Source organism: Vulpes lagopus, chromosome 11 (assembly GCF_018345385.1).
Source record: "Vulpes lagopus strain Blue_001 chromosome 11, ASM1834538v1, whole genome shotgun sequence".
Taxonomy (NCBI): Eukaryota; Metazoa; Chordata; class Mammalia; order Carnivora; family Canidae; genus Vulpes; species Vulpes lagopus.
In genome coordinates this window covers 10736193-10764147 of record NC_054834.1, presented here as the reverse complement: position 1 = coordinate 10764147, position 27955 = coordinate 10736193, and the positions used below count along the sequence as shown (strand labels likewise).

Below are 27955 nucleotides of genomic sequence, written 5' to 3'. Positions count from 1 at the left end.
CTAAGTATATTGAAAGGCAGCAGCTGTAGCAAAACCTTATGAGCATTCATAGCATCTGAACCAGTTATTTTTTTTACCTCAAAGATGTGTTCAAAGGAAAGACTCAGTCACCAGATTCTTCAGCCCACCCAAGGACGTTCACCCTAGTATCACTTCTAGGTTGAGCATCATTCAGTTACTGTATAAGGCACTAGAAAGTTGGCTCCTGGAGAGTAACAGACCAGCTTTTTACTCTAAGAAACTGATTCTATTAAAGTGGGGCTCCCTCCCTCCCACATCCAATACCTACTCCTAACTCAAGCCTGGCCAGAGTATCTTACTAAGTCACCTGTAGCCACTGCTTCAGGTACAAGCATAAACCCCATTAGGCCCATGAAAGCCCTTCCTGGTAGATTTTTGCCAGTTACTGAAGTCCTATGTCGCTTATGAGGATGACAGTGCTGTGACATCAGTGTTGGGCTGTGGGCCGACCATGGTGCCTGCTAGATAGTGAGCCTATTCCAGAGATGGATACTGTGAGACAGTGTTGAGCCTGGCATCCCCACTTCAACTTGATTTACAACAGAAGCCAGTATTTCCCACTGTTAAACCTGGCCAAGCTGTGTTTCCATCCCTGGGCAAACAAAGTGCCCTAATGTATTAATTTGTTTCCACTAATGTAAAACAGAATTAGATGATTAGACTACCTCACCACCCCATAGGGCATTTAATCCTGAGATAAAACTCTATTTTAAAAGTAGAAAAACTGGTAGACTTTCTGCTAAAAAGGTAGATAGACCCCAACAAGATACTTAGCACAGAAGCTACTCATTCCATTATTTCAGACAAGCCCATTTTTACACCATCTGAGAGTACCCATGCTATGGAGAAATGGAAAACAAATACTCATTTATCCACGGACTGCGCTCTCAGTCACTGTATCATTTCTATAAAAGGTCATTCTCCTCCCAAAAAGGGATATGCAATACAGAGCATATTACTTATGTAAACAGAACCTAAACAGGAAAAATATATTGATATATTGGCAAAATTCTTCCACCTCTCACAGAAGCTAAAATTTTGGTATTTTCTCCAGCCATATATTTCATTGGTCAGAAACAAGGAAGTTATGCAAAAACTTATAGAAGACAATATTTTTCTTTTGACTCATAATTTAAAGAAAAGCCAAAGAAGAAGCCAGTAATTAGATAATCTAGATTCCATTCTGTATGGTGCTGTTTATAATGTCAGGCACTTTAAAGAATACCCAACAATTCGGGCTTCCATAAATGGAAATAACAAATATTTTGATATATAAATGTCACCTCTTAAAACACATTATTCCATTTTTTCTGTAGCTTGTCTTTTCATAGTTATTACTTTTAACAGCTTTACTCAGATACAACTGACACACAATAAACTGCACATATTTAAAGTGTAAATTTGAGAAGTCCTGACATACATATGGACTTGTGAAATCTTCCCCAAAATCAATATAATGAATATATCTATCAGCCCTGAAAGTTTCCTCATGCCACTTTATAAGCCCTCTGCCTCTCTCAATGCAATCACTTATCTGCTTTTTGTCACTATAGATTTGATTGCATTTCCAGTGTTTTATATAAATGCAACCATACAATAGGTAAGCTTTTCAGTCTGACTTCTTTCACTTAACATGACAGATCTGAGATTCATGCATGTTGTAGCACGTAGCAGTCGCTCATTAATTAAATTTAATTAAAATAAAATTTAATTAACAAAAATTAATCCTTTTTATTAAGAAGTAGAATGCCACTGTATGGATATACCACATTTTGTTTATCCATTCCTCTGTAGACGGACATATAGATGGCTTCCACGCTGGGGGCTGTGACAAAATAAAACTGACACGAACATATATATGCAAGCCATTGTATAAGCATATGCTTTCATTTCCTCAGGGTAAAAAGAAGAGAGCATAGGGTGGGTATTATGTGTAATGCTTCTGAAAACCACTAAACTACTTTTCCAAAATCGTTCTACCACTTTCCATTTCCATAGCAGTGTATGCGAGTTCCAGTTTTTCCACATGCTTATGGACACTTAGTATGGTCAGTCTTTGTCACGTTAGCCATTCTAAGAGGTTGGTGGTGGTATATATTCTTCCATTTTACTTAGTTTTCAATATGAATTTTTTCCCTTGCTATCAATTACACTAACAAAACCTAATAGGTACTCCCAGAAGTATTAAGTTCCTCCTTACTAGAAGTATAAAAAAAAAGGACTCATCAGGCGAATGACAAGAATGCTTTTCAAGAATTTCATGTCTTGGGTGGAGAGATGACAAAATACCCTGCAGATTCCCAATTATCATAATATATCATGATTCTATCAAATAAAAAATACTTGTGAATTTCAGCCAAATAAATAATTTCTAGAGAAGGCTAATAAAGCAAAGCTATTTGAACGGAAAATGAGAGCTTGTTTAAGGAAAAAGTAATATACTACTAATTCAAGGTATAAATTATTTGTTATCAAACTATACACAGACACTCATATGTTGCCCATATATAAAAGCCCCTGCCTTCTGGGCCATGATGTATGATTTACCATCACTTTAATGGTTTCATTTCACTTCTTAAACACTCCCAACCCCAAAGCCAGTCACCATGAAGACACTTCCCTTCTCTCTCCTTTGGCCCTTCTGCCAAACCTGCTGAAGTCTCTCATTACATCTCACCATTTTTTCCCTTTCCATTCCCCGACTCTCAAGCCACTAGTGGAAAAAAACAAAATGTATATATAGGTAAAAAGGCTGTGATAAATGTTCCCTGCCCTTTCAGATTCCCTGTTTCGTAAGAAGAATGCATCACCCTGTCCAGACTCACTCCAACAATCGAAAAACGCTCACTTGAAATTTTCAGTTTCTCCCACTTGCAAAGTTAATCACACCTCCTGAGCCTCCACATGGTTTATAATCCTTTCGATGTGCTCACTTTTTGATAGGTACCTGACTCCCAAGAAGCAGCATCAGAATGGAGGACCCACTCTACTACAGAATGGAATCCACAGGTTCTCTGCCAGGCCCCCAGTCTACTACCCAGTTCGAGGCATGTTCCAAAAAGTTAAAATCATTACAACTCTGACTTTGAAATGTGTGGAATTCCAGGGTGATACCATTCAGTGAAGAAATACTTTAAATTTTAGCTATTTAAGGGGTATTTGCCCAAATGCAGTTAGCACCAAAAAGTCCTATATTACAACATTTTGCAAGCATAACACTGTAAATGTTCTAAGTGAGAGAAGAATCCTTAAAGTTGAATATGTTTTCTTAGACCTCTGTGCATAGATGCTACCAAAGTTATCAAGCTACCTATAAATAATCCACAAACTGGAGATGATTTAATACAAAAATGCATAAAATCGAAAATACGATTTTCCTTGGCATCAGTTAGAATGATTTCCACTTAATTAATTCTCAACTCATTTGACACATTTCTTATCTCTCAAAATAAAGAGTCCAAATATAGAAGTCCAAATATAGAAGGTGTTCTTTCAACACCTAAGACTCTGAGACCTGTCAATCAGCCTTAGACAGGTATTACAGACACTAGCACATTTGAGTCAACAATGTACCACTTTGATAATATCAAAAGATACATGCCATGCTTCCCAAGTAATGATGCCACATCTGGCAGAGCATACTATAGATGGGATTTACTTCAGGTTGATAAGTAAGTGCCATGAGACCAAGAGGAGAGCAGAATTTCTTTGTTCAATGATTGCTTACACTTTTAGATCTGCTCTAAGGGTTCTTTTAATGAACAAGTCACCCCAATATTATTCTGACCCCATTAGGAGCCCAAAATAATTGGGCTCCTCAGGGTAATAACGAATGCATGGTATCTGTATTCACTCTCAAATAAATGGTCATGTCCATATGATTTCCCATAATGTAGACACAACAATCCAGATATGGCAAAGGAAGGTATAAAGCAGTCCAAGTATAAGGAAGTTTACAGATTTGAAATTATTAGAGCTCAGCCAACTTGTATCAATTCCTCACTATTTGTCAGTTTTTATGCTGAGCACCAAGGATGCAGAGATAAATTCCTCACAGAAACTGCCCTCAGGAAGTTCACATTCTATGGGAAGAATGACAGATGCTAAATAATCTCAACAAAAGTACCACATGATCAAGATGTGGCAATAACACAAAGGAGGAAGAGATCAAATCATGCTGAGGATAAAATGTATTTGTGAATATTATAAATGCAGTCTAAGAAGCTTAAGAGAACACTAAGTTTTTCAGGATTACCTTAGCCAAGAGATAAAAGAGCAGATAAGCCCTTTTCCCTGAAACATGAAAAAAAGATGGATGATCCTACAAACAACATTTACGTCTCAGTAACACAGGAAAGAGGAGCTGATCTATATCAGAAATGAACTCCTCTAAGCCAAAGAAAGCAGAAGGGCAGGAGCACAATCTGAAAGATGGCCAAGTTCCAAAGGCCAGAGATAGAAATGACACCATGGTCATTCACAGGCCAGGAACCAATCACACGAATACCTCTTCACACTCAGGTAGGGGAAATAACCTGATCAGAATGTCTAGGTATGTGAAGGAGGTCTCGAATACACAGGGCAAGCAGGCATGTAGAGAGCACGGAATACAGACCCGAAGCAGCTCCAGTCCTATTTCCTTCAGGCTTCCGTACCTGGCATCTTTTATATCTAGAATGATCTAAGTCTCCTGAGCTTCTAAACTTTGATGACTTTCTGAATTATCCAGAGTGACTAGGAAAAATCTACACACATGTTAAACACTTAATAAATATTACTGAATAAAAGGGTTAATTTCCAAAAGTAAAGTTTAGGTTCAAATCTCAGAAGAAAGAATGGAACTAACAGAAAGAAAGATGAAAGGCATTCCAGAAAGATGTGATGAAAAGCAGGGAAGCAAACATGCACATCTGAGGCAATACTCAGAAAATGGTGAGCGTATCAGAATGATTGGAGGACAAAGAAACTAAAAGGAAGATTACAAAGGTAGGTTTGGCCACTTGACCAATCAGGGTCCTGAGTGCTGAGCTAGACAGAGTAATAACTCCACCTGGGAAGTCACCCAGTGTTTTTGGAGACAGGAACTAGACTGATGGGGGCGAGAGCAGGGCATAAACAGAGACCAAGACCCTCTAGGAAAGGGATGTTAAGTTACTGTCCTGCAAATCTACTTTAAATTCTGCTAGATATCAGAGATTTTATTAGCATATGAACATGAGGAAGTATGAAAGATTAGCAGTAAGAAATACAGTGTGTTAGTTTAATCCTAAATTTAAAAAAAAAATAAAACAAAACAACAGGAATAGAAACATCAATAGACTCTGCTATCTGGAGTTCAAGGAGAATCCTAAACCTACCTCTTAAGAGATTTAGTTAAAAAAAATTGGTGTTTACCTTAATACAAAATGCCCAATAAGCCCCTGTTCTGTTTTATTTTGTTTTCTTATCCTTTTCCTTTTGTAACCATCCATTTTATAGGTATTTATCTGATATCTCCTGCCACGGCACCGAGACAGCAAAGCCGTATCATTTTCCATTTCAAGCAAAAGAAGAAAAACACATGAAGGTAAACAGCAAAAATTTATGTTTGGTCAGTGGAGTTCTCTGCTCTCCCTCTAGTGCACTTAAAAGAACAAAGATTTAAAACATATGGAATAACGCTCCAAAATAACTTGTTCATTGCTTCCAAGTAAGCACTCCTAATCAGTAAGCCTTAAGTTAATATGCTTAGGAAAGTGGAAGGTATTTAAGAGAAAGTAACTACTATGATTTAATGGCATTATACGGGCACAAATACTATGTGGACATTTAAAAGATATTCGCAATCCCCTAAGAATTTTGAAGTCCTATGTTATATACCGTGTAAGCATTAAGACAGCCATTATTCGGGGGAATATGGCCTGATCTATATTAAAGGCAATTCTCTTAGCAACATGAGCACTTAATTTGAAAAGCTAGGCCTTTCATTTGACTCTGTGAGTTAAGGAGAAGTGAACTTTATCAATTAAGTCTGCATTAATATAAACTAATATCTAGCAATATTAGCATAAACTAATATAAACTTCTATCTCTAAAAAAAAACCACCTCTGTCGTTAAAACATTAACATATCTGGATATTTCTTTTCAGTATTCTGAAATATGACCATCAACATGCAAAAATAAGGCAACATTTCAGTGGTTTTCACTCTCAAGCGACAAAATAACAGTCAGAGATAGCTAGGTAACACAGAATCCTCTCTATCTATATTTTCAATGTAATTGTAGAAGAATATACAGGTGTAGGAATAATCTCAGTGACGTGATCCATTCATATAAAGATTCCTGTAGAGACCAACTTAACAAATTTGCTCATATTTAGAAGTGAGGAGAAGAGTTGCTTCAACAGACAAAGGATAATTTGAATTCTGAATTTTGCTCAAGGTCAGATACATACTAGTGTACAGGTACTTCTGTGTATATATTATTGAGGCAAAATACAGACTAAAGAGCACAAATCTCTAATTTACAGTTCAGTGAGTTTTACATATGTATATATAGGGGAAGCTATCACAATAGAAATTATTACCACCACTCCAGAAGATTCTCCTGTGCTCTCTCCCAGGTCAAATAATAATATCTGACTTCTACTGCCACAGTTTAGTGTCACCTTTTCTTGACCATCATATAAAAGGAAGCATACAGCATGTACACATTTGTGTCTGGCTTCTTTGGTTGACCATTAAGTCTGTGAAATTCATCTATGTTGTTACATGTACAATCTGTTCTTTTTAATTGCTCAGAATATACCACAATTAACTTATCCATTCTATGAATGATTAATATCCGAGTGGTTTCTAGTTTGGAGCTATTATGAATTAACCAATATAACACTCTTTTATATGTATGTTTTGTGTGTGAGTGTGTGTGTGTGTGTGTGTGTGTGCGCGCGCGTACATACACATTGCACTCATTTGTCTCGAATGTATACCTACATGTGGAACTGCAGGACACACAGTATTTCTCCTGAAATATTAATGAGAAAACAAATATCTTTCTTCAACATGCAGAATGATTTGTTTATTTCTTTTACCTCATATGTAGTTAAAGTAAAGTCAGACCGCCTCTAGTGCAATAATGATTCCATCTCAGCTCAAATAGCAGAATCCCTTGGGAAACTTTGTTAGAGATTCCTGCGCGCCCCCACCCTTGTGCCAAACAAAACTACCACGATCGAAACTATAAACGCAGTGACTGGGGTGAAGAGATATTGCCTGTGGGAATAAACATTATGCAAACATAAGGTATTATTATCTTATCTAATTTTAATTTGTTTCAATCATTCCCACTTAGAAGTGAAAACTAAAGTCGAAAGTGTTTATTCATTAATTTTTAAAAATATGTGTTCACTCTCACTGCATTTCTAATGAAAAATAAAGTTTTGGATTAAAATGGCAACCATTATATTCAAAGAAAAGCAGCAAATTCAAGTCATACTAGTATTTTTAGAATCGAAAGAATCCTTTTTTAAAAGGAGTGATACTGAGCCCCACAAAGCAATCAGATCATCAGATACAGGAAAATAATATAGTAAAAAAACTCGGAGATAAGAAGCTGTAGACTATGGTTCTTTTCAACAGAGGGCAATATGAAACTTGTCACCTGAAAGCCCTAAGCCTACTATGGTAATAATGGTCATGAAGAAGCTAGGGTCTCATGGAAAACTTCTGTAGAAGACTATCAAATTCTTTGATAAGGTAAACATAATACCATCAAACCAACTTCCTCTCCTGCCAGGAAAAGAAAAAAAAAAAAAAAAGGCAGGTGGACAGGCAAGGCTCTAAAGAACTTCACTTTCAAGATGCCATACAGATAGACTGGAAAAAAAAAAAGGGAAAAACAGTGTGGGCAAACTTAGAGATGATACCATAAATTACCTAAAAAAGGATACAGGATATACTTGACATAAAATTGACATCAAAAAGGATAAGGGAAGGCTCACACTGAGTAGACACAAAGACTGAATGAATGAGTGAACAAACATAGGAATAAACTCCTCTAGCATTTTTCTTGGCTTCCCTTTTGGCAATGGACCCCAGCAGGTATACCCATGAGCCTGAACAATCAAGCACTGTAATTTCTATACAGTATTTAAAGGATGTCTTTAGAAGCAGAGCACCACATAATCCTCTACCTAGAGCAGAAAGTTCAAGAGACCAGTTGGGTGAGATTTTTTTGGTTGTTCCTTTTTGCTTTTTGTTTGTGTTTGTTTTTATGGTGAGGAGATACAGATAACACCCCAAAAAAGAGTTCTTCCCAGCATCAGCTACACGTTTGAATGGATGGCGACTGAAAGAACAAACGTTTAAGTCACTAAGATGCGTGTCCAGGAGGTACAGGGAGGGTCCAACATTTATTCCTCTTGTCTGAAAGATGCTGAAGCAAAACAAGAACCCACAATTTGCCTAAGGTAGTAGTATGATTAGCGCGCCTGAGTCCCTTCCTGGACTATTCCCAAGATTCTGTCAACATTCAGTGGTTCAATATCTTTTAAGGAAAACGAAGCAACCTATTCCTTTCATATACAATGTGCCAACTTCAGAAACCGTGGTCTCCTTTATAAACTGCACCAATGCCTTATAATAGATCAGTCTTTCAGCAATTGCTCATGCTCTTTGAAAAAGTATTGCCTGCCCCTCAAATGAGCACCCTGTTCACCCCGAATGTTCACATGCACACAACCACAGACGCTCTTGAAACTTTCAAGGTACATCTTAAACACCAGAGTCAAGCTTCAAATTCCACCTTTCCTTCATCCTCGATGATTCCAAATCACAATTAAAAAATTAAAAAGCCTAGCTCTTTAATCGATATAATCCCCTAAGTACCCAAGCGCCAAAACATTCACATAAAATATTAGCCTTCTATATTTAGAAGAGATAAACTGAACCAGCAAGGTGATCAATCAATCTTCAATTACCTTTGGCATCTACAGAAGATGGTGGGACATGTACTGACAATTGACCAAATGAGGGGGCTTCACACTTTAAGGATTTCACAACTTCCCCTGTATATAAATTAGGGCCAGTATTCACTAATAAAAGCAGTATTTCTTCTTTTAATAACTATTCGCCTAGATATTCCACACTGTTCTAATTTAAAAGAACACATATAGAAGCATTTTAATATTCCATTTAAGGCAAAATGACTATAATTAAAGAATTACAATTCAATGGATTTATAAAAATAAATTTTTAAATGGGCTTTACATAGAAAGATATGCAGTTAAAATATTAAATGTATAGACCTCTTTCACTTTTCGTTCACCTTTATAAATTTTTAGCATATACTATAAAATTCAGAGTTACATTCTAAGTATTCTGATTTAATTGACAAAGGCACTTTCTTTAGATTATTACCACAAACTGCTAAAACCAATACTGAAAAGCACAAATTTTCAGCACAAAGTCTAGTTCATACATTATTTCATACTGTATACTTACTACATCAAACTTCTGAGTGATGTTCCCCTGGACATCAAGTAAATACACCTTGCCATAATGTGTGCCCAGTGCCAAAAACTGCAAGAAGGACAGAGAGGTCAGTCTGTTAATGTGCCATTAGTATACATTTAGTAAATCAAACCATTTTCAAAGTCAAGACTCTGAATGTGTAAGTGATCTGCAATGCCTTGGATGATATTCACTCCTTGGAGAAGGCTTGTTTCCAGCTGCAGGGAAATAACAGAACAGGGCCTATTTTATTGTGAGAGTGCAAGCTGGCTGTCAGAATGACTCATGAGGACCCTCATCCACTGACAACTAATGGTGTGTATGCGGTCTGTACACAATGCCTGATGGAGTGAGGCCACAAATTCCACTGCAGCTGGGAAAGCACAATCAGCCTACAGTTGAGCTCAGAGTCAGAAGGGAATGATCAAACCCCCCTTAATTTATAGCAAATATGTAAATCTGTGCTAGCATTTAAGTTTAACAAATATATACAAATGACAAAGTATGACTGTTTTTTAGAAAGGAAAATCTAAGTTATGCCGAGAGATAAAAAAGCTTGGAAGTATTTACATTATCATTTAGCATTTAAATACCTCTATAAAAGTTAATGTAGAATACAGAGTGTAAATGTTTAAGTTCTAATGCAAGAAAAAAAATCCTTTCCTGCCACAAAATAACCAATGAGCTACATATTCATTTTATGATACAAAATAGTTGAAACAGTTTGTAACTTCCACTGTTCCTTTAATTCTTTGAACTAACCCTAAAAAAGCACGAAGAAACTTTAGGACTACCTGAAATATGACATGAGATTTTTTTTCTTCTTTACTTCTTTCAGCATTACTCAAATAGTTCCAAATTCTATGTATTTCATTGCAAGTGAGCATGCTTCATTGCAACCTATAATGAAATGCTCAAATTTACAGGCGCTACTAAGCGTTTCAGTCAAGCAGCACAATCTTTATAAAAATAACCTTACAGAAAGTCCAGATTTAAAAGGATTTTATCAAAATGGAATTGCTTAAAATGAAATTTCAGTTCAGGCACTTAAAATATGAAGCTACATTAAAGAGAAGTCACTAGAAGGGAAAGAAGGGGTTCATTAGAAATTCATCCCCTGCAATGCCTTTCACTCCTGCAAGGTTGCCTTTTTTCAGGAAGAAAAAAGTCCCCAGGGGAAAAAAATCAATACTGGTTAATAAAACATCAGGTGTGCAGACATAACTAGGTATGACGATTCCACCACACAGGCCTGCCTGAATGCACCGGGTGCCATGCCGATTACTCATCCAGGGCAGACAGCAAGCCTGCTGGAAACAGGATGCCTGGGCCCAGCAAAGGAAGGGGCAAGAGGTAATTCTAGGGGGAAATTAGTCTGAATATTTAAACCAAACCGGGACATTGCCTTCAAAGTGAAGGAACATTCTAATCAGAAACAGAGGACTCAGATGGCTCAGATGGTTGTAATTTTTTCTCCACGGTGACTCTGACAATATTTGAATAATAATTTTAAAAAACCATGCATAATACTAACTAAAAACAAACATCTGCCTCTCTCCAAGGCTATGATAAAAAAATGAACCTTAAAAGCTCACTGCACCCCAAGTATTCAACAGTATTGATTCTTCTCATAAAAAGAAAAGGGGCTTGGATCCTAAAAATGCTTCAGTACTGGGTGATTCTCTAATACCTCTATGAAGGCCATTCTTGAACTTCGAATGATACTTAAAATGATTCTATCAAAAGTTTTAAAAGTTCTATGCAGAGTACCCAAATATTATTAATTCCTTTCCTTTTTCCTTTTTTGAAATTACTAGCTTGATTCATTTAATATTTAAGATAGAAAACAAAGAAATTATTTCGATTTTATAGTTTCAATCTGAAACCATAATTACTGTTACTTCTGAACAAAAATGCAGTTGTTTGGGGGTGCCTGGGTGGCTCAGTTGGTTAAGCATCCAACTCTTGATTTTGGCTCAGATCACGATCTCAGAGTAGCGGGATCCATGCCTGGGGCATGGAGCCTGCTTAAGATCCTCTTTCCCTCTGCTCTTCCCCTCCCTATCGCTTTAGCTAAAAAAAAAAAGAAAAAAAAATTAAAATGCAGTGGTTTCTACGACAAGCTACCTTTTGTTTACTAAAACATTTCAGCATTTGGATTCAATAAATTATTGCTGCCTTTTAAAAATAAACAACTTTGCTGCTTTTAAAGAAAAAAACCCAAGTTTGATAAGATAACTGTATAGGTCTTAGAAAATGTATTCAGGTCCTGATATTACTGATGAGTCATACTTTCACTTACTAAGGCTTTTGATTATTCAAAAATATAACAAAAATGCAAAACTGGCCACAAATCACAAAAGTAAATTCAAATCCTTTCAATGTGACTCTTTTTAGGCATTAAAAGCCTCATTGAGCTCTTGTAACTATTAGTAACTATTAATTTTTTTTTAACCTGAGAACACTTAAAATCCAGGATGGGTAAAGAATAAGCATAATTTAATTAGCCCCCTTCCCGTTTAAATACAGAATCTTGACTCCTTTTGTAAACTACCAGATGGACGTCCACTCTGACCCATCCCATCCACTAGCATAACTGCTTCTACTCTGAATGAGTGGACTTTGTGCAAAGTAAACAAGCAGAAGAAATGACAAGCAGTCCTTTGGACACCATAAAGGAGCCCATTTCATATGTGATCAGCTGTACAGTATCATCTAAGTTCCCCACAGCAGTTAAAGTATTCAAAACATTAGAGCAGGGAGGGCTTTAGCTACACATGAGAACCTAAATCCTGGGAGCTGGTGTGACTTCCTGTGAACGGTCAATCGGGTGGCAGGGCTAGGGCCTGAATTAAGAGCCAAGATTCTCTCAATTGGATCAGAAGCCTCATAAATAGAAACATGGGCATCAGATAAAGAGTATGTGTTCTAAAAGTCAGCACTGATTACGGTTCCCACTGTCAGAAGACTCCTTGACCAAACTGGTTTAATTATGGTGTTAACAAAGTTTGATCTCTGGGCAGGCAAACTGTGTTCTCCATTTCATCCATTCAGATTCAACCATATATGCTCAGGTAATAAGCAGGTGTAACCTAAAAGGGTCATAAAGGAGATAGATTAAAAAGATTGATGAACTGAATTTAAATTAAAGGGTACGCCTAAAATGGCAGCATCTCCAAAACCCTATGGAACATGGCAGGTATCAGATGCACTTAACTGAAGGAGGAGTTACACAGTAGAACCTGAGGCAGATGGAACAGGCTGGTGGAAAGAACATTTTAGGCAGAATGGATACAACTTGCTCAGAGGCATGGAGTCACATAAAAAGTAGAACAAAGTCAAGAAACTACGAGTGGTTATATATGGCAGGAGTATCCACTTTGTGCCCAGGGGAAGAGACTGGTGATAAGTCTGGAAAGGCTGGTTCATAGGAAGCACCTGAATATTTATGGAGATGAAAGCAGGAGAGGAAAGGAAAGGGTGTCGAAATCATGAAGACATCAGGAAACCAATACAGAATTCTAGGGAGGATTACATGATCAGATTCGAATTTCCGGAAGATTACTTTAGTGGAAAGGAGTGTTGTGGATGGACCAGAGTCAAAGCAAATCTGCAAGAAAGTAGACTGGCTAGCAGTGTGTGTGTCTGTGTGTGTGTGTGTGTGTGTGTGTGTTCTGGGAGAAATGACAGATGCCTAAACTGAAAGACAAGGGCTCAGGATGGGAGTGGGCTCAATCAGGTGGGATGGAGGAGAATCCAGGCAGAAGGGATGGCGTAAAAACAGCCAAGCATTGCAACCAGACCACCACCCACATAGCAGAGAGTGGTAAGACATAAAGCCAGTTACAGAAGAAGGCAAGATCTCAGAGGGCCTTACTGCATTAAGAGCTGAGACTTTATGTAGCAGGTGGTGAAAATCACATGAGAGCTTTAAACCTCTATTTTCAACAGATCATCATGGCAACCAGACAGCAGAGGGGTTTAGATAGGAAAGTGAGAGGTCTGATTCCAGGCGGGGGGAGGAGGGGCAGGGGGATCACCAGGACTTGGGGGGAGGGGGACTGCATAGAAGCAAGGGAGGAGTCAGCTTTGGCTTAGATGACGAAAGAGACTGTGATGCCGCCAAATAGGGAAAAGAACACAAAATAGATGTGAGATTACAGAGGGAAAAGAACATGAGTTTGTTGTGGGTGTGCGAAAAGAACAAAAGGAAGAAGTCTTTAAGAGGCACCTGGATAAAGCAGCACACTACTCTGGGGAGGCGTCAGTGGGTGGGTGGTCAGAGAAGTCTGGAAATTTAAAATCAAGAAAAGTACAAACTACAAAGAAATGTGGGCAGTGGACCAAATCCTGGGAAAACCAACATGTGAGGGAAAGGTGGAGGTAAGGAGAAAGTGAAAGAACCAGAAGGGAATCACAGAAGTGATCAAGAGAATAATAAAAGAATGGCTTAAGAAAGCTTCTCCCAAAGCTTTTGTATAGAAGAAAGGGGAGATCCACACTTTTAAAAGATTTTGATAGCAAAAGATCTGTCAGCCGGTGAATGGAGAGACAAAACGTGGTCTGTCTGCCCCATACAATGGAATACTGTTGGGCAGCAAAAAGGAGCAAAGGACTGATCCAGACTACATGGCAGGTGAACGTCAAAACTGTTACGCCAAGTCAAAGCCATATACACAAAAGCAAACAAGGTAGAGGTTAGCGGTGACATGGGGCTAGGGTGAGCACCACTAAGAGGGAAGGGGATATATGAAGTTCAGTGCAGAACATGAGTGGGCAGGAAGCCTCCGAGGGGGAAGGATGGGCATGAATTCCATGGGCTGGGAAAGTGGTCAGGGGCTGAGGCTCGTCAGGCCTGAGAGACTGGATTTTCTTACTTATGTAAAAATGGCATCATCAGAGACAAGGGACAGAGAGGCTGAGAAGACAGGCTGAGGACTAACAGGGCCAACGAAGAACAAATCCATAACAGGGTTTGCAGTGGCTTGAGGGGAGTGACAAAGGACAGGGCTGTAAAAGAACTGGAGACACCGGTAAAGCGAGGGGACAGCTAACCATGTGATAGAGGCAGGGTATTAAGCAAGGAATGGATTCAAGATCAGAGCTCCTGAAAGTCACAGAACAGGGTAGTCAGAAAATTAATACCAAAGCTTGAGGGATAAAAGGGGTCAAGAGTGAGGACATGGAAAGATCCTCAAGTTCCAGGCACAAGTGCCATCCACGTGGCCTTACTGGGAGGGAGAGATGAAGTGAGATGGAAGGAGAAGTTCACAAGAACTACAAGGCCAGTCTTCAGGGGATGAAACAAAGTGAAGAGGAATCTGGGACGTGGCCACAATGGGAAGGCCAAATGAGAGGTGCCCCAAACGAGGGTATTTCTGCTAAAGAGAGAATATTCTGTCAATGTGTTGAGTCCAGGAATCTGTTTAGTGGGATGGAGTAAAAAAAGAAGGGTAGGCACAGGCACTGCTGATAACACAGGGCAAAGCCAGGAGATGGATCACACTTGAGGAGTCTGCCTCACTCTTGGGGCCCATCAGGAAGAGGGCAATGGTTCGCACTGTGTGGCCTCCAGTACTCTTCTCACAACACATTTTGTTTTGGTCCAAGAACAGGCTAAGGGTGCTACACAGTACGGAAACTGGACTCGAACCTGATTTGTTACAACAAAGATTCAAATGTGGAATATTTTAATTCATTCATCCGACATATGAGTAATCATTTGGGGTCTTTCTACTGATTCCTAACACCTTCAATGTAATCTCTTCTGCTCTTATGAAAGTACTGAGCGCTACACCATTTCTAATCTTAACACTTCTCAACTCTAATACTTAGGGTTTGAGGAATTTAAAGTTATAGAGTTGCCAAGAACTACTTGCTATAAATCTTTCATATCTAAATTCTACTTGATACACTCTTGCAATGTGGTGCGTGCTTGTGTGTGTGTGTGTGTGTGTACACAAATACATACTACAATGTCTTTGGTTGTTGTTTTCATTTTTTTGTTGGAGAGGACGAAGAAAGGAAGAGAGGGAGGAAGACACAATTACTGGAAAAAGCCACCACCAAGAGCATCAAGACTCCAAAGTATAAACAAACTTGCAAGAGAAACAACTTAACAGAAGAATCCTCTAGAAGGGCTACCTTACCTTGTCATGGACTGTCATGCAGCTAGCTGCATCCTTCTGAAGGATTTCAGTTACCCCATTGGAAAGCCTTTCATACTTCAGTTTGGGTTCCTCTTCACTTTCTTCTTCCTGCACAAAAAGCAGAGAAAATGACAGCCGTCACAGATTCATTTGAAATAGTCAGACTCAAAACACATTTCTTAAGGGGGACCCAGAGATGGCTTCCTCACTGATTGTCAATAACTACAACTACAGCTCAAGGGTAAGATCTTCATGTTTCCTTTTTCCAACTGGGTGTATCAACTGCTACAACTTCACCAGCAGAAAACATTGAAAAGTTGAAAACAGGAATATACATACCTAGTGCCGACAGTATTCAACTTTGTCATATAAGGGTAAATACAAAACTATGTGGCCACATATGCCAATAAAAGATGTGTGGGCAAAAATACTTGTCAATTTGACCTTGTGGATCTAAAATGCTCACAGCAGCTGAGACAGTAATACAATAAACCTCCAAAGACTTTGTGTTTCAAGATTAAATATTTTTGTCATATTTGAGAATATTTCATTTTAGTTAGAATAATATAATTACAAAAAATCAAAGAAAGGAAACTAGAAATTTTATATCCAACAAAATATATTTATACCCTCAGATAAAAATATTTTGGTATTTTTAAAAACTGCTACTCCATGATCATTCCTGTTTGTGAGAAAACATATTGTTTACCTTCAGCTGAATAAACTTAATGTTAAAAAAATGTTCCTAAATGCATTAAAATGTCTTAACCATTTTGTATGCATTATTACTAACTATATGTTTAACCTCACTATTGATATAGTGTATCTTAGGATATCTTTAATCGGCACAGTTATGGAGTAAAGTTAGGAACCTATATTGACTATGATGGCTCTGAATTAAATCAAGGATAATAATAAAAATTATTGCAATGATTCACAAAAAGATGTTATTTTGCTGTATCAATTCATAATGAGAAACTCTAAAATGTGCATGTACCAACAACTGTTGACAGGATAAAGCTCACCAAAACAGAAGTTCATAAAAATAATCTACTCACGGACATTTCCTTCAAAATAATTGTAGCATCTTCACTTCCCAGTTAACATTTGAATAGAGGGAGGCACGCCAATGCTCCCACCCAGCAACTAGAAAGCCTTAATGAAATACATGGCAACAGTTGAGGCGTCAGTGAAAAGGGCTGCTGAAGCTACCTGAGCTAGAAGGGCCAAGATTCCAAGATGGTGGAAAAACTGGAGCAAGCATGGGGGAGGGGAGTTGCCATGCACCAGTCATTCTCCTTGGAAGTAAAGACCAATTCGGGGTGCAGGGCAAGAGGCTGAGAACCCAAGCTCTGCCTCAGAAGAGGACACTGCTAAGGGAAGGAAAAGCAGCAAACCTTCCGGTACTTGTTGGGCTTGAGTAACAAAAGTGGAGGCTTGAGGAGCTAAGATTCTAGTGAAGGAGAAAGGCAGAGAAGGGTGCTTGTTACACAGCCACTTTTCCCAAAGGAATATGGGGCATGAGGCTAAAAACACTAAACAGAAAGCCTGAATAATGCAAACCAGCTGCCTTGATGTGCTCGAAGAGACAAAAAAACAGAGTTCAGGAATTACCAACAAATGAGGTCCTGATGAATACTACAGGCTAACTAGAACTCCTGGTCCCCAGGGGATACAAAAAAAAAAAAGTGCTTCCTAAAACTTCAATCTGTCTTTGACTCAGTTCAAACCCCGACTGGATTAAGGTAGTATGTATATAACCCCCAACCTACCTGTCCAGTAAAAGGGTGACTCCTGGGAGAAAGAAAATTATTTGGAGTATGAAAACTACTGGGGCCTCTACCCTTTTCCACTTACAATACTGAGGATAAAAAATAATAAAATCAATTTTTAAAAATCACCCGGCATGCCATAGGACAGGACCAACAAACTAAAAATCAAGGAGAAAAAAAAGACCCTAAAAACAGACCCATGGGTGACCTGGAGTTAGCAAAAACTCCTTGACATACTATGATTCATATGTTCAACGAAACAATGGAGGAAACGGAGAAAATAGATGAAAAGATAGAAATTTTCAACAAGGAACTGTAATCCACAAAAAAGAAAAAAATGGAAATTTTAAGAGTGAGAAATGTCACTGAAACTAAGAACGCAACAGATGGCTTGGCAGAAGACAGGATTAGTGAAGTGTAAAACAGGTCAAAAAATATCCCAAAGAAAGCCAGAGTAGAAAAATGAACAAAAAATGCAGAAAAGAATCGGAAATATGTGGAACACGGAAATGGGCTAACAATTATGGTCCCAGAAAAATAAGGAAAACGGAGAGGAAAGGCAAGAGCAACAGTTAAAGAGGGTAAGAATTGAGAATTCCCTAAAACTGACATACCTCAACCCACGAATTCAAGAAGCTCTAATCCCAAGCAGGATAAATATGAAGAAAATCACACTGAATCAGAGTAAAAAAAAAAAAAAAAAAAAAAAATAAGTAACAAAAAAAAAAAGACCCATAGAGTAGGCCTAGTGAAGATGATGACTGGCAGGACACACCAGGCAGAAACGCAAACTCAAATGCCACAAGAAATCTTTACCTCTGGGGCACAGAACCACATCATTACATAGAAAGGATGATATTCATCAAACATCATGAAACAGACTTAACATCAGACACCTCATTCTCTTGACTTAACAAAATAAATACTGGAGTTATATGTAATATAACATTTTATAAAAAAAAACATTTTATAGATGTTCGGTACACAGAAATTAGTGGAAATTTTAATTTCATAAAGAACATACACAAATCCAAAATTCAAATTGTTTATGAATGCTCTACAGTATAACACACTACCCAAAAGCCTAGGAAAATGATGTTAAAAATCACAAACAGAAACCTCCACAATTTCTATGCCTACAAGTAACTATGAATGATGCGATCAATAGGAAATGTTTAAAAATGTATTTAGCAGGTGCATTAGTTATCTATTGCTGCATACCATATTATGCCAAAGTTTACTAACTTAAAACAATAAAGGTGTATTATTTTAAGTATTTAAAGATGAATTTAATAGTTTTGTGGCTAAGTAATACATGACTGGCATAGCTAGGTGGTTCAGACTTAAGGTCTCTCACAGGGTTGCAAGCAAGATGTCCAGTGAGGCTGCAACCAGCTGAAGGCTTGACTGGGGTTAGGGTATGCTTCCACAACGGCTCATTCAAATAATGGGCAAGTTGGTGTTGGTTGTTGGCAGGAGGCTTCAGTTCCTCACTTCACAGACCTCTTCCCCCTTAGGGTTACCAGGGGGTCCTCAGGACATGGAAAGTGACTTCCCCCACAGTGAGTGATCCAAGAGAAAGCAAAGTTATATATGACCTGGCCTAAGAGATCACACGTCTGCAGTATCCTATTGATCATACAGGTCAGCCACCATTCAGTGTGGGAGGGGAGGTCACAAGATCAGGAATAACAGGAGAGGATGACTGGGGGCCATTGTGCAGGCTAGCTATAAAAGTAATACAATTTTAAGAGCAATAAATCTGATTTTTAAAAATTGGTAGGGGCTCCTGGGTGGCTCAGTTGGTTAACCATCTGCCTTCAGCTCAGGTTATGATCCCAGGACCCTGGGATTAAGCATGGCTTCAGATTCCCTGCTCAGCTGAGGGTCTGCTTCTCCTTCCCCCTCACCCCCTGCTCATGCTTCCTCACTTTCTTGCTTTCTCAATCTCTTGCTCAATAAAATCTTTTTTAAAAACCAATATTCCATGTCTCTGATGAGGTGTCAAATTTTCTTTCCCCAGTATATACAAGCTATTAGTTATTTAGTAAGAGTATTAAAAATCAAAGATGATATATACCCATTACTAACCTTCCAAAAATAACTTTAAGAATAGCGGCAAAAGTATAATAAGCATGGTTATCTATAAAGCCTAAAAAATAAAATACCTATACTTCTTTAAAAAAATAAATGACAATAGTCAATCCAAGGAGCCATCATATGTCAAAAATGACTTGTTCTTAAAATAGCTAATTAACCAAGTGTAAAAAACCTATATAAAGGAAAATTGCAAAAAGCAACAAATAAACACTTCTACTTATGTACCTACAAGCAAGAAATCGAAATCCTTACAAAGTTAACATTAAATGTGGCAAAGATGACACGTGCCTTCTGAAGTAAATGTGTTAAATACAAATTGAATCCTGAATGCTAGTCTTTATAATAAGATGCCACATGTTGCTCAAGTTTGGACATCAAATGTGCATCCAATGTGAAAAGTTAATTCTAGCCTCTTGACTGTTTTGCATAAAAGCACTCATCCACGGACCATTAGATAAAGTTACTGTAAATAAGGTTTGCCGGTCTTATTTATAAGTGAAAACTAAATAATTTCTCTCACATAAATATACAAAAATAAATACTTTCACAACACAGCTCACTGAAGCATTCGTGCTAGGCTTCAAAAATCATAAATAAAATGAAAACTCCAATATTAGGCACTTGATGTAGCATTTCATGCTTTTCTGACAGGTATCTTTTATGTTAAGTTAGAAAGCAGTCTAAAGGTGAAATTTTTAAGGTTTTTTTTTTTTTCTGCTTGCTGTAAACAAAGAAAATGGAAAATGATTCAAAAATACAATTCATGGAGGTTATTCTACTGTGGTAGACTATCACATTTTAAATAAAAACTTAAAAAAAAAATCAAGCAGATTTAATATAGTTTCACCTTTAAAGAAATTTAAGCAGAAAAAAAGGGTTTTGTGCAGTTTTAATTTCCATGGAAAACAACTCAGTGTTAATAAAAGGCAAATCAATAATTTTTGTTAAATTTTAATAATCTTGCAAACCTACAAATAAAACCATCAACAGTCTGAGTCGAGATGACAGTTAACTGCGTTTCTATGACAACCTAGCAGAATAGTACAAGTCTTGACTTGCAGCTAAGCGAAGATATGAACAGAGTGACATTTACCCATACAAGAAAAATTTGCAGCTTTCCTTTAAAAAGAATCAATCCTTCAACTAACATGGATTTTCACTAAGCGTAGAGCACTTTTAATTAAAGACAAGTCCTTTAAACCATCCTATGTAGGATTCTAGGACACTATCTGAAAATAAATTTCCTATCAGTCATTCCCACAGAGTTCCAACTTAAAAGCAAAAAAAAAAAAATTACTTTTGTGGGTAACAAATTATGGCAATTAAAGACTTCTGCCTGAAAAACTATTTAGTAATTTGTTACTAACACCACAGGATAAATTTTCACGGCAGAAGTCCTATCACCTAACTTAGATGTATATACCCATAAGAATATTGCACTTTTCACCTGATAATTTAAAATTCATGTATAAGAAAAACTTTATTGGCATTTATAACCAATTTTTCATCCTCTTTTAAATTTCTTCATATCTTTCACACATCAGTACATTTTATATACTGCTGTTACAGTCCAAAACAGGACTTGAATTTTACTTTTAAAAATATGTGTCACAAGTATTCAGGGAGTTAACAGAAAGACTGTTACATTTTTTATATTGTTACTCTTATATACAGAACTTAAAATGTTATTTCTAGAAACTACTTTATTAAAATGCATTTTTTTGTTCTGTTTCTTTTTACTTCCAAAATAAAATACCAGAAATACTGAAAGGGAGAGGTGAGATATTTTCTAAGACGCAAATTAAGCTAGTGAAAAATACCCCCAGGTGAGCACTCCTTGACGAATCACAACCTCACTCTACAGAGATGGCCTTTATCCCATCCAGTTTCAACAATGAGAAAGACCTCACCTGAACATTCAGAAATTATAAGATGAACGGTTTACCTGGCCACATGTCACCATTGCATCTGGTGAGGGGCAAATCTTTTTAATAAATACCCAAAATGCTTTTTTTTTTTTTTTTTTTTTTTATTTATGATAGTCACACAGAGAGAGAGAGAGAGGCAGAGACACAGTCAGAGGGAGAAGCAGGCTCCATGCACCGGGAGCCCGATGTGGGATTCGATCCCGGGTCTCCAGGATCGTGCCCTGGGCCAAAGGCAGGCGCCAAACCGCTGTGCCACCCAGGGATCCCCCAAAATGCTTTAAAGCCGGATACAAGAACACTACCATCAAAAAAAAAAAATCACTGTTTAAAACAAAAATGCAAAGAAAAGAGAGATAGGGAATCCCAAGCAGGCTCCACAACCAGCACAGAGCCCAATATGGAGCTTGATCTCAAAACCCTGAAATCATGACCCGAGCCACAATCAAGACTGTACCAACAGGTGCCTCCAAATAATTCACTTTGAAAGAAGTCTCATGTAATACTGAAATCTTTAGGATCACTATTTAATAAAGAAGACAGAGGGAGAACAGAATAATAAAACAGCTGAGCCAAATACAAATAATTTTTTAAAAAGCATAATTCACACTATTCTGTAAGTCAATCAAAACAGTCTCAAAAACAACAAATTTTTAAGAAAGAGACCTATTCACTACAATAGGGTATTATCAACAAAGTCAAGAACCATACATTTTATTGTGTAAATACAGCTATTAGAAATTACAATGTTATCAGTAAACATACATGCATATACATGCACATTACAGGATATTTCCAAACATAACATATCAATCTTGAACTTTTTGAGAAAGAATAAAAGAGATCTACTCTTTGAGACTGCATAAAGGTCCTCAACATAAGATTCATAATTAATCAAGGACTAATGATTCCAATTAGCCCTGTTTTGCCTACCAACCCATCCCCACAAATGAATGCTACCTCTCTAAAAGGGCAAGTGCAACCATTAATTATTGTAGATTAGAGTTCTATTACAGAAAATAATTTTCTTTACACATAAAGACGGCTGGTAGGAAAGACGGCTTTACATATCTTTCCAAAATGTCAAAACATATCAAGAAAACTACATAAACAAGCTGAAAGAGTAACTTCCAGTTTCCATTAATAACACAAGGTATTATAGCTGCCTCAATGACCAAACTTTTTAAGAAAGTGACATGGAGATAATGGAATTCATCCACAATAAAACAACTGTGGTCAGAGCTCCCAGGATGCCTTTCCATCAGACTGGTGACAGATAAGCAATTACATTCTTATATGAATGCAAATAATGTTGCTAAATTTTGACTTTCAAGCAATATTGCTATTACAGAAGACATATTAACCAAAGAAAGTAGCTGAAATTAGAGCTGATAAATGTAATCTAGATGACATGGATCTATTTTTTTCATATAGATAATTCACAATGAGTCTATTCATATCCATATTTTTTTTGAAAGGTAAATAGGAAGAGAGAAAAGTGTGGCAGGGAGAGGGAGAGAGAATCACAGACATGCTCCACACCCAGTGCAGCAGTGCAGAGCCTGACACAGGGCTCGATCTCATGGCCCTGAGATCATGACCTGAGCCAAAAATCAAAACTTGGACGCTTAACCAATTGAGCCACCCAGGTACCTCATATCCATATTAAAACCATTAAGTATATATGGTTAAATAAGCGGTTCTCAAACCAAGGGTAATTTTATCCCCACCAGACATTTATTTGGCAATGTCTGGAGACATTATTGTCATCACAACTGAGTGGGAGGAGAAAGTGCTGCTGGCATCTGTTAGAGGCCAGAGATGATGCTAAAAATGCTACAATGCACAGGACAAATCTCTCAGAATAAAAAATTATCCCGCCAAAATTGCCAACAGTTCCAAGGTTAAGAAACTCTGAGTTAAATGAATTTCATAAGATTAAATGTTATGCAGACATTAAAATCTGTTTTCAAAAAACAAAACAAAAACAAAAACAAAAACTAAAACTAAAATGTTTTCAAAAACTTTTTAATAACAAAGGAAGTGTTCTTAAAATGTCTTATTAGTTGAAAAAGTAGGTCATAAAACCTGCTTTTGCATGATCCAAATTTTATTGAACAAGTTTATGTAGGAAGAAAAAAATCAGAAGAATAAGCACCAAACACTTCAGTTTTTCAAATGGGGGAATGACAGCAGGACCCATATCACAGGGTTGCTGGGGCCATTACAGAAAATAGTAATCACTATCGTGAGCTATTACCAGTATTTTCTATACTAAGATAAACATGTATTACATTTATTAAAGAAATAAATGCTGCTTTTAAAGCTATTGTTCAACATCCTCTTCAAAACTCTACTAACCTAAGATTCTTATCTCTTAAAGCTGCTTTCCTTACCGTAACACTTTGAGTAGAAAAGTGAGAAAAAGTTGAGCCTCTAATAATTGAAGAGCTCTACTTAAGATTCACAAGCTATGCAGTCTTCATAAACCCTGGTCTCTCCTCTGCCCTGTAGCATCAGAATTTCATGTTCAATTCAAGGAGGAGAAAAATAAGGTGAAGGTTCCCATGCCCTGAGCCACATGCCATAAACAGGATCAACTCCCATCATTTATTTTATATTGGGAAAGCGATAAGAATATATAGAGGAGGGGGAAAAAAAACGAAAAAAGCAAATAAGCTTTTCATTTCCTTCTAGCCATATAGAATAACCCCCCAATCTTCAAGGTATGCCATTCAGGTGGACAATTTCCGCCACTAAAGCCAACATAACCCTTTTTTCCTTTCTTCCCAATATCCCTTGGTGATCACAAGATCCTGAGAAGCAGGGTTTATGCCTTTTCATTGTTCTGAACTCACCTAACAAAACTGTGGGTACCTAATAAAGACCAGTGAAAACACAAGTATGTGGTATGAGCAGACCGAGGTTAGTAAGAAGCTTTTCTAAGACATTCTCATTTAGATTTCCACACAGGAAAATCCAAATCATAAGCTATCAGCCAAAAGGAACTGCAGAGATCACCTCAGCTATGTGTTATTTTATTGCCGGGGGGGTGGGGAGTAAGGGGAGGCTGAGAGGTGGAGGCACTAAACACAGGGAAAGGAGTAACTATTCTGAAACAGCAACAGAAATTAAAGATAAATTTACAGAAATTAAGCTCTACCACCGAACCACAATAGCAGATAGAGACCTTACCAAATCCATTTTCATGAAGAACTTACATCTACAATTTATATGTCTATTGTTGTATGGACAAGGAAAATGCTCCAGTTCCTGAGATTGTATTATGTTTTAGAGGACATTAAATACTTCTCAAACGTCTTTCAATTGCACACTCCATATTGTAGATGCAAAGAAGCACCTTGCTGGCCGCCCCCACCAAAGTCTCTGACAGCTTCTCAAAGATTTCCAGGAAGAAATGGATAAAGATGAAAAACCTAAAATAGCAATAACAATTAAGAGAAAGTGTTAACCAGAATTGAGGAGAAAATGATACGTATGCTGAATATGAATGTGAGTTTACAACCCGCCTTGATTTGCTTCATGAGAATACAATCTGAACAGAAGTAGGAAGATGGTTTAGCTCACCCACCAACCTCCCAGAGCCTGTCCTGCTCAACCAAACAGATGCTTCACCCACCCCTTAGGGACGGTTTTCTCCAGAAGGAGGCGACTGTCGGCAACCTCTGCCCAGTATTTCTCCATGCCTGCAATTTCAGTCCTGGCCACTGTCTCCATCTTTCTCCTACCAGCAGAGACCAAGAGCTGCTAACATGTGGCAGGGCATTATTGATGGTCTGAGAGCCCCAGCCGTTAAGTACTGTAGGACCAAGAGAAAGCTGCTAGCAGGAAAGGGGGACACTGCAGGGAACCAGAGAATGCTCAACAAGGTAAAATAATGCATTAGTAAACCAGGAAACTGAATCATTAATAAGTCCAAGGGCTGGGACTTTTAAAAGACAAATAGAATATGATAACCACATAATAAACCGAGAAAATAAGTCATCCCAGTCCTACCCATCTTCTGCAGAACAGCATCTGGCCTAGACTGTTTTTACATGTTCTATTAAGAACCCTCAAACAGAAAATCCCTAAGTTATTTAAACTGTCCCAACATAGGGAAATAATAAAAATTTCACAATTCATTTCAAAAAGATGGCAGGGGCACCTGGGTGGTTAGTCGGTTAAGCATCTGACCCTTGATTTCAGCTCAGGTCATGATCTCAGGTTCACAAGATCAAGCCCCAAGCCCTGCATCGGGTTGTATAGTACAGTAAACAGGCAGCTTGAAGATTCTCTCTCTCCCCCTCTCACTCTACCCCTCCACCCTGCTCGAATGCATGTGCATGCTCTCTCTAGTAAATAAATAAAATCTTTAAAAAAAAAAAAAAAGTGGCATAATCCTCATACCAAAACTTCCAAACACCACAGTGGGAGAAAAGACAGTTCCATCATCTCATGTTAGAATTTAAATATAAAAATTTGAACTATCACAAATTAAACCCCAACATATATATACATATATATTTTTAAAATATTTTATTTATTCATGAGAGAAGCAGAGACACAGACAGAGGGAGAAGCAGGTTCCCCAGAGGGAGTCCGATGCAGGACTCGACCCTGAGATCATGCCCTGAACCGAAGGCAGACACTCAACGCTGAGCCACCCAGGTATCCTGAAACCCCACCATATATTAACAGAAAACTTTTTAGATAAAATATTGCAGAAATACAAAGACTGGATATTAACAAATCCAATTTCATCATTTGATAGGCCAAAGAATAAAAACTGTAGGACCACACTTACAAATACTGAAATAGTAATTATAAAGTTCAGCCCTCATTTCTGATTCTAAACAACAACTTTCAGTAAATAAAAAGGCTTCTCTCTTGAAAAGCTGAGAATGAACATTTGAAATCAAAAGCCAACATGACACTCAACAATAAAGAGAAGCAACAGGAAACTCAGAGGTGTCTATTATCACTTTATTTTTCAAAACTGATTTATAAGTTTTAGTCAAGGTAAAAGACAAGAAAATGGAAAACAATAAATAAATCATTGTTGATGGTCTTAATTAAAGATGATATGACCATAGGAAAAGAACAAAACTCTTAAGGCTTGTGATGATTAATTTTATGTCAACCTGACCGGATCATGGAATGCCCAGATATTTGATCAATCATTATTCTGAGTGTTTCTATAAGAGTCGTTTTGGATGACATTAACATTTAAATTGGTAAACTGATTAAAGCAGATTGTCCTTCCCAATATAGGTGGGGCTCATCCAATCAGTTGAAGGCCTGGACAGAACAAAGACTGACCCTCTAGAACAGTAAAGTTCTTTCTGCCTAACTGCTTTCAAACTGGGCAGCTTTTTTCCCCTATATTTGAATCTGAACTGAAACACTGGCTCTTTCTTGGTGTTGAGCCTGTGAAATCCCTGGCTCTCCTAGGTCTCCAGCATGCTGACTCACCCCGCAGATCTGAGGACTTGCCAGCTCCATAATCACACAAACCAGTTCTTTATAATAAATCTTTCTCTCCCTCTCTTTCAGATCCCATTGATCTCTCTCAAATTTTCTCTCTTTCAGAACCTATTGGTTCTGTTTCTCTACAGAATGCTGACTACTACCCAGCTCCTGCCAAGACAGAGAGCTTGTCTGGGCTGCTGGCCTCTTCCCCCAAATCAGCCCTGAAGACACTATAAAAGGAAAGAGGGATTCCTGAACTTAACATCCCCAAGTGAGAAACTCTGGAGGCAACTGGAGTCATCCAGAAGTGGGAGTTGTTTTGACCCAGCACTCACCTCTCCCCAAATTTGCCTCTGGGATTTTGCTACCCCATTCACTAGAGAAATGGACAGCAATAGCTCCACCCTTGCGGGGGGTAAGGATGGACCAGCTGCTCAATCCTCCTCTTCTATCTCTCCTCCTACCAGGTGGAGACTAACTCCTCCCAGGGCTGCTCCCTCCAGCAGATCTGCCTCAAGGGCACTTTACAAGGACTCAGAACACACATGGCACAAATTTCCACATTGGAACATATTTTTCAAGGAAGCATTCAAATAGAAAAAAATTTAGGGGATGCTGTAAAAGAGATGAAAAATAAGAAAAAATTAGAAATTAAAAAAAAAAAACCCTTGGTAAAGTTCACTAATATTTTTTTTTTTAAGGATGGGAGAAAAGAAGGAAAAAAAATTATCCAAATATACCTCTTTGTTTTATAGTACTTCAAAAAAAAAGATATATTATTTTTTATTTTGCCACATCGTTAAGAAAATGTTTTCAAACACATCCAAGTGTGAATATTGTTAGGAAAAGAGGAAATTGGGCAGTCCAGGTGGCTCAGCGGTTTAGCGCCGCCTTCAGCCCAGGGTGTGATCCTGGAGATCCAGGATCCAGTCCCGCGTCGGGCTTCCTGCATGGAGCCTGATTCTCCCTCTGCCTATGTCCGTGCCTCTCTCTCTCTCTCTCTGTATCTCTCATGAATAAATAAAAT

The 27955-nt window shown here is 37.8% G+C and overlaps 1 protein-coding gene across 1 annotated transcript in view; it reads right to left on the bottom strand.

Moving 5' to 3' along the window:
• The window catches only part of VPS41 (VPS41 subunit of HOPS complex), a 172707-nt gene that overhangs the window by 121617 nt on the left and 23135 nt on the right, over positions 1 to 27955 (bottom strand). The window contains exons 3-4 of the mRNA XM_041774307.1: positions 15660 to 15767; positions 9502 to 9579 (exon numbers count right to left, since the gene is read on the bottom strand). Coding sequence (XP_041630241.1) covers positions 9502 to 9579; positions 15660 to 15767 — 186 coding nt within the window. The remainder of the gene's footprint in view (positions 1 to 9501; positions 9580 to 15659; positions 15768 to 27955) is intronic.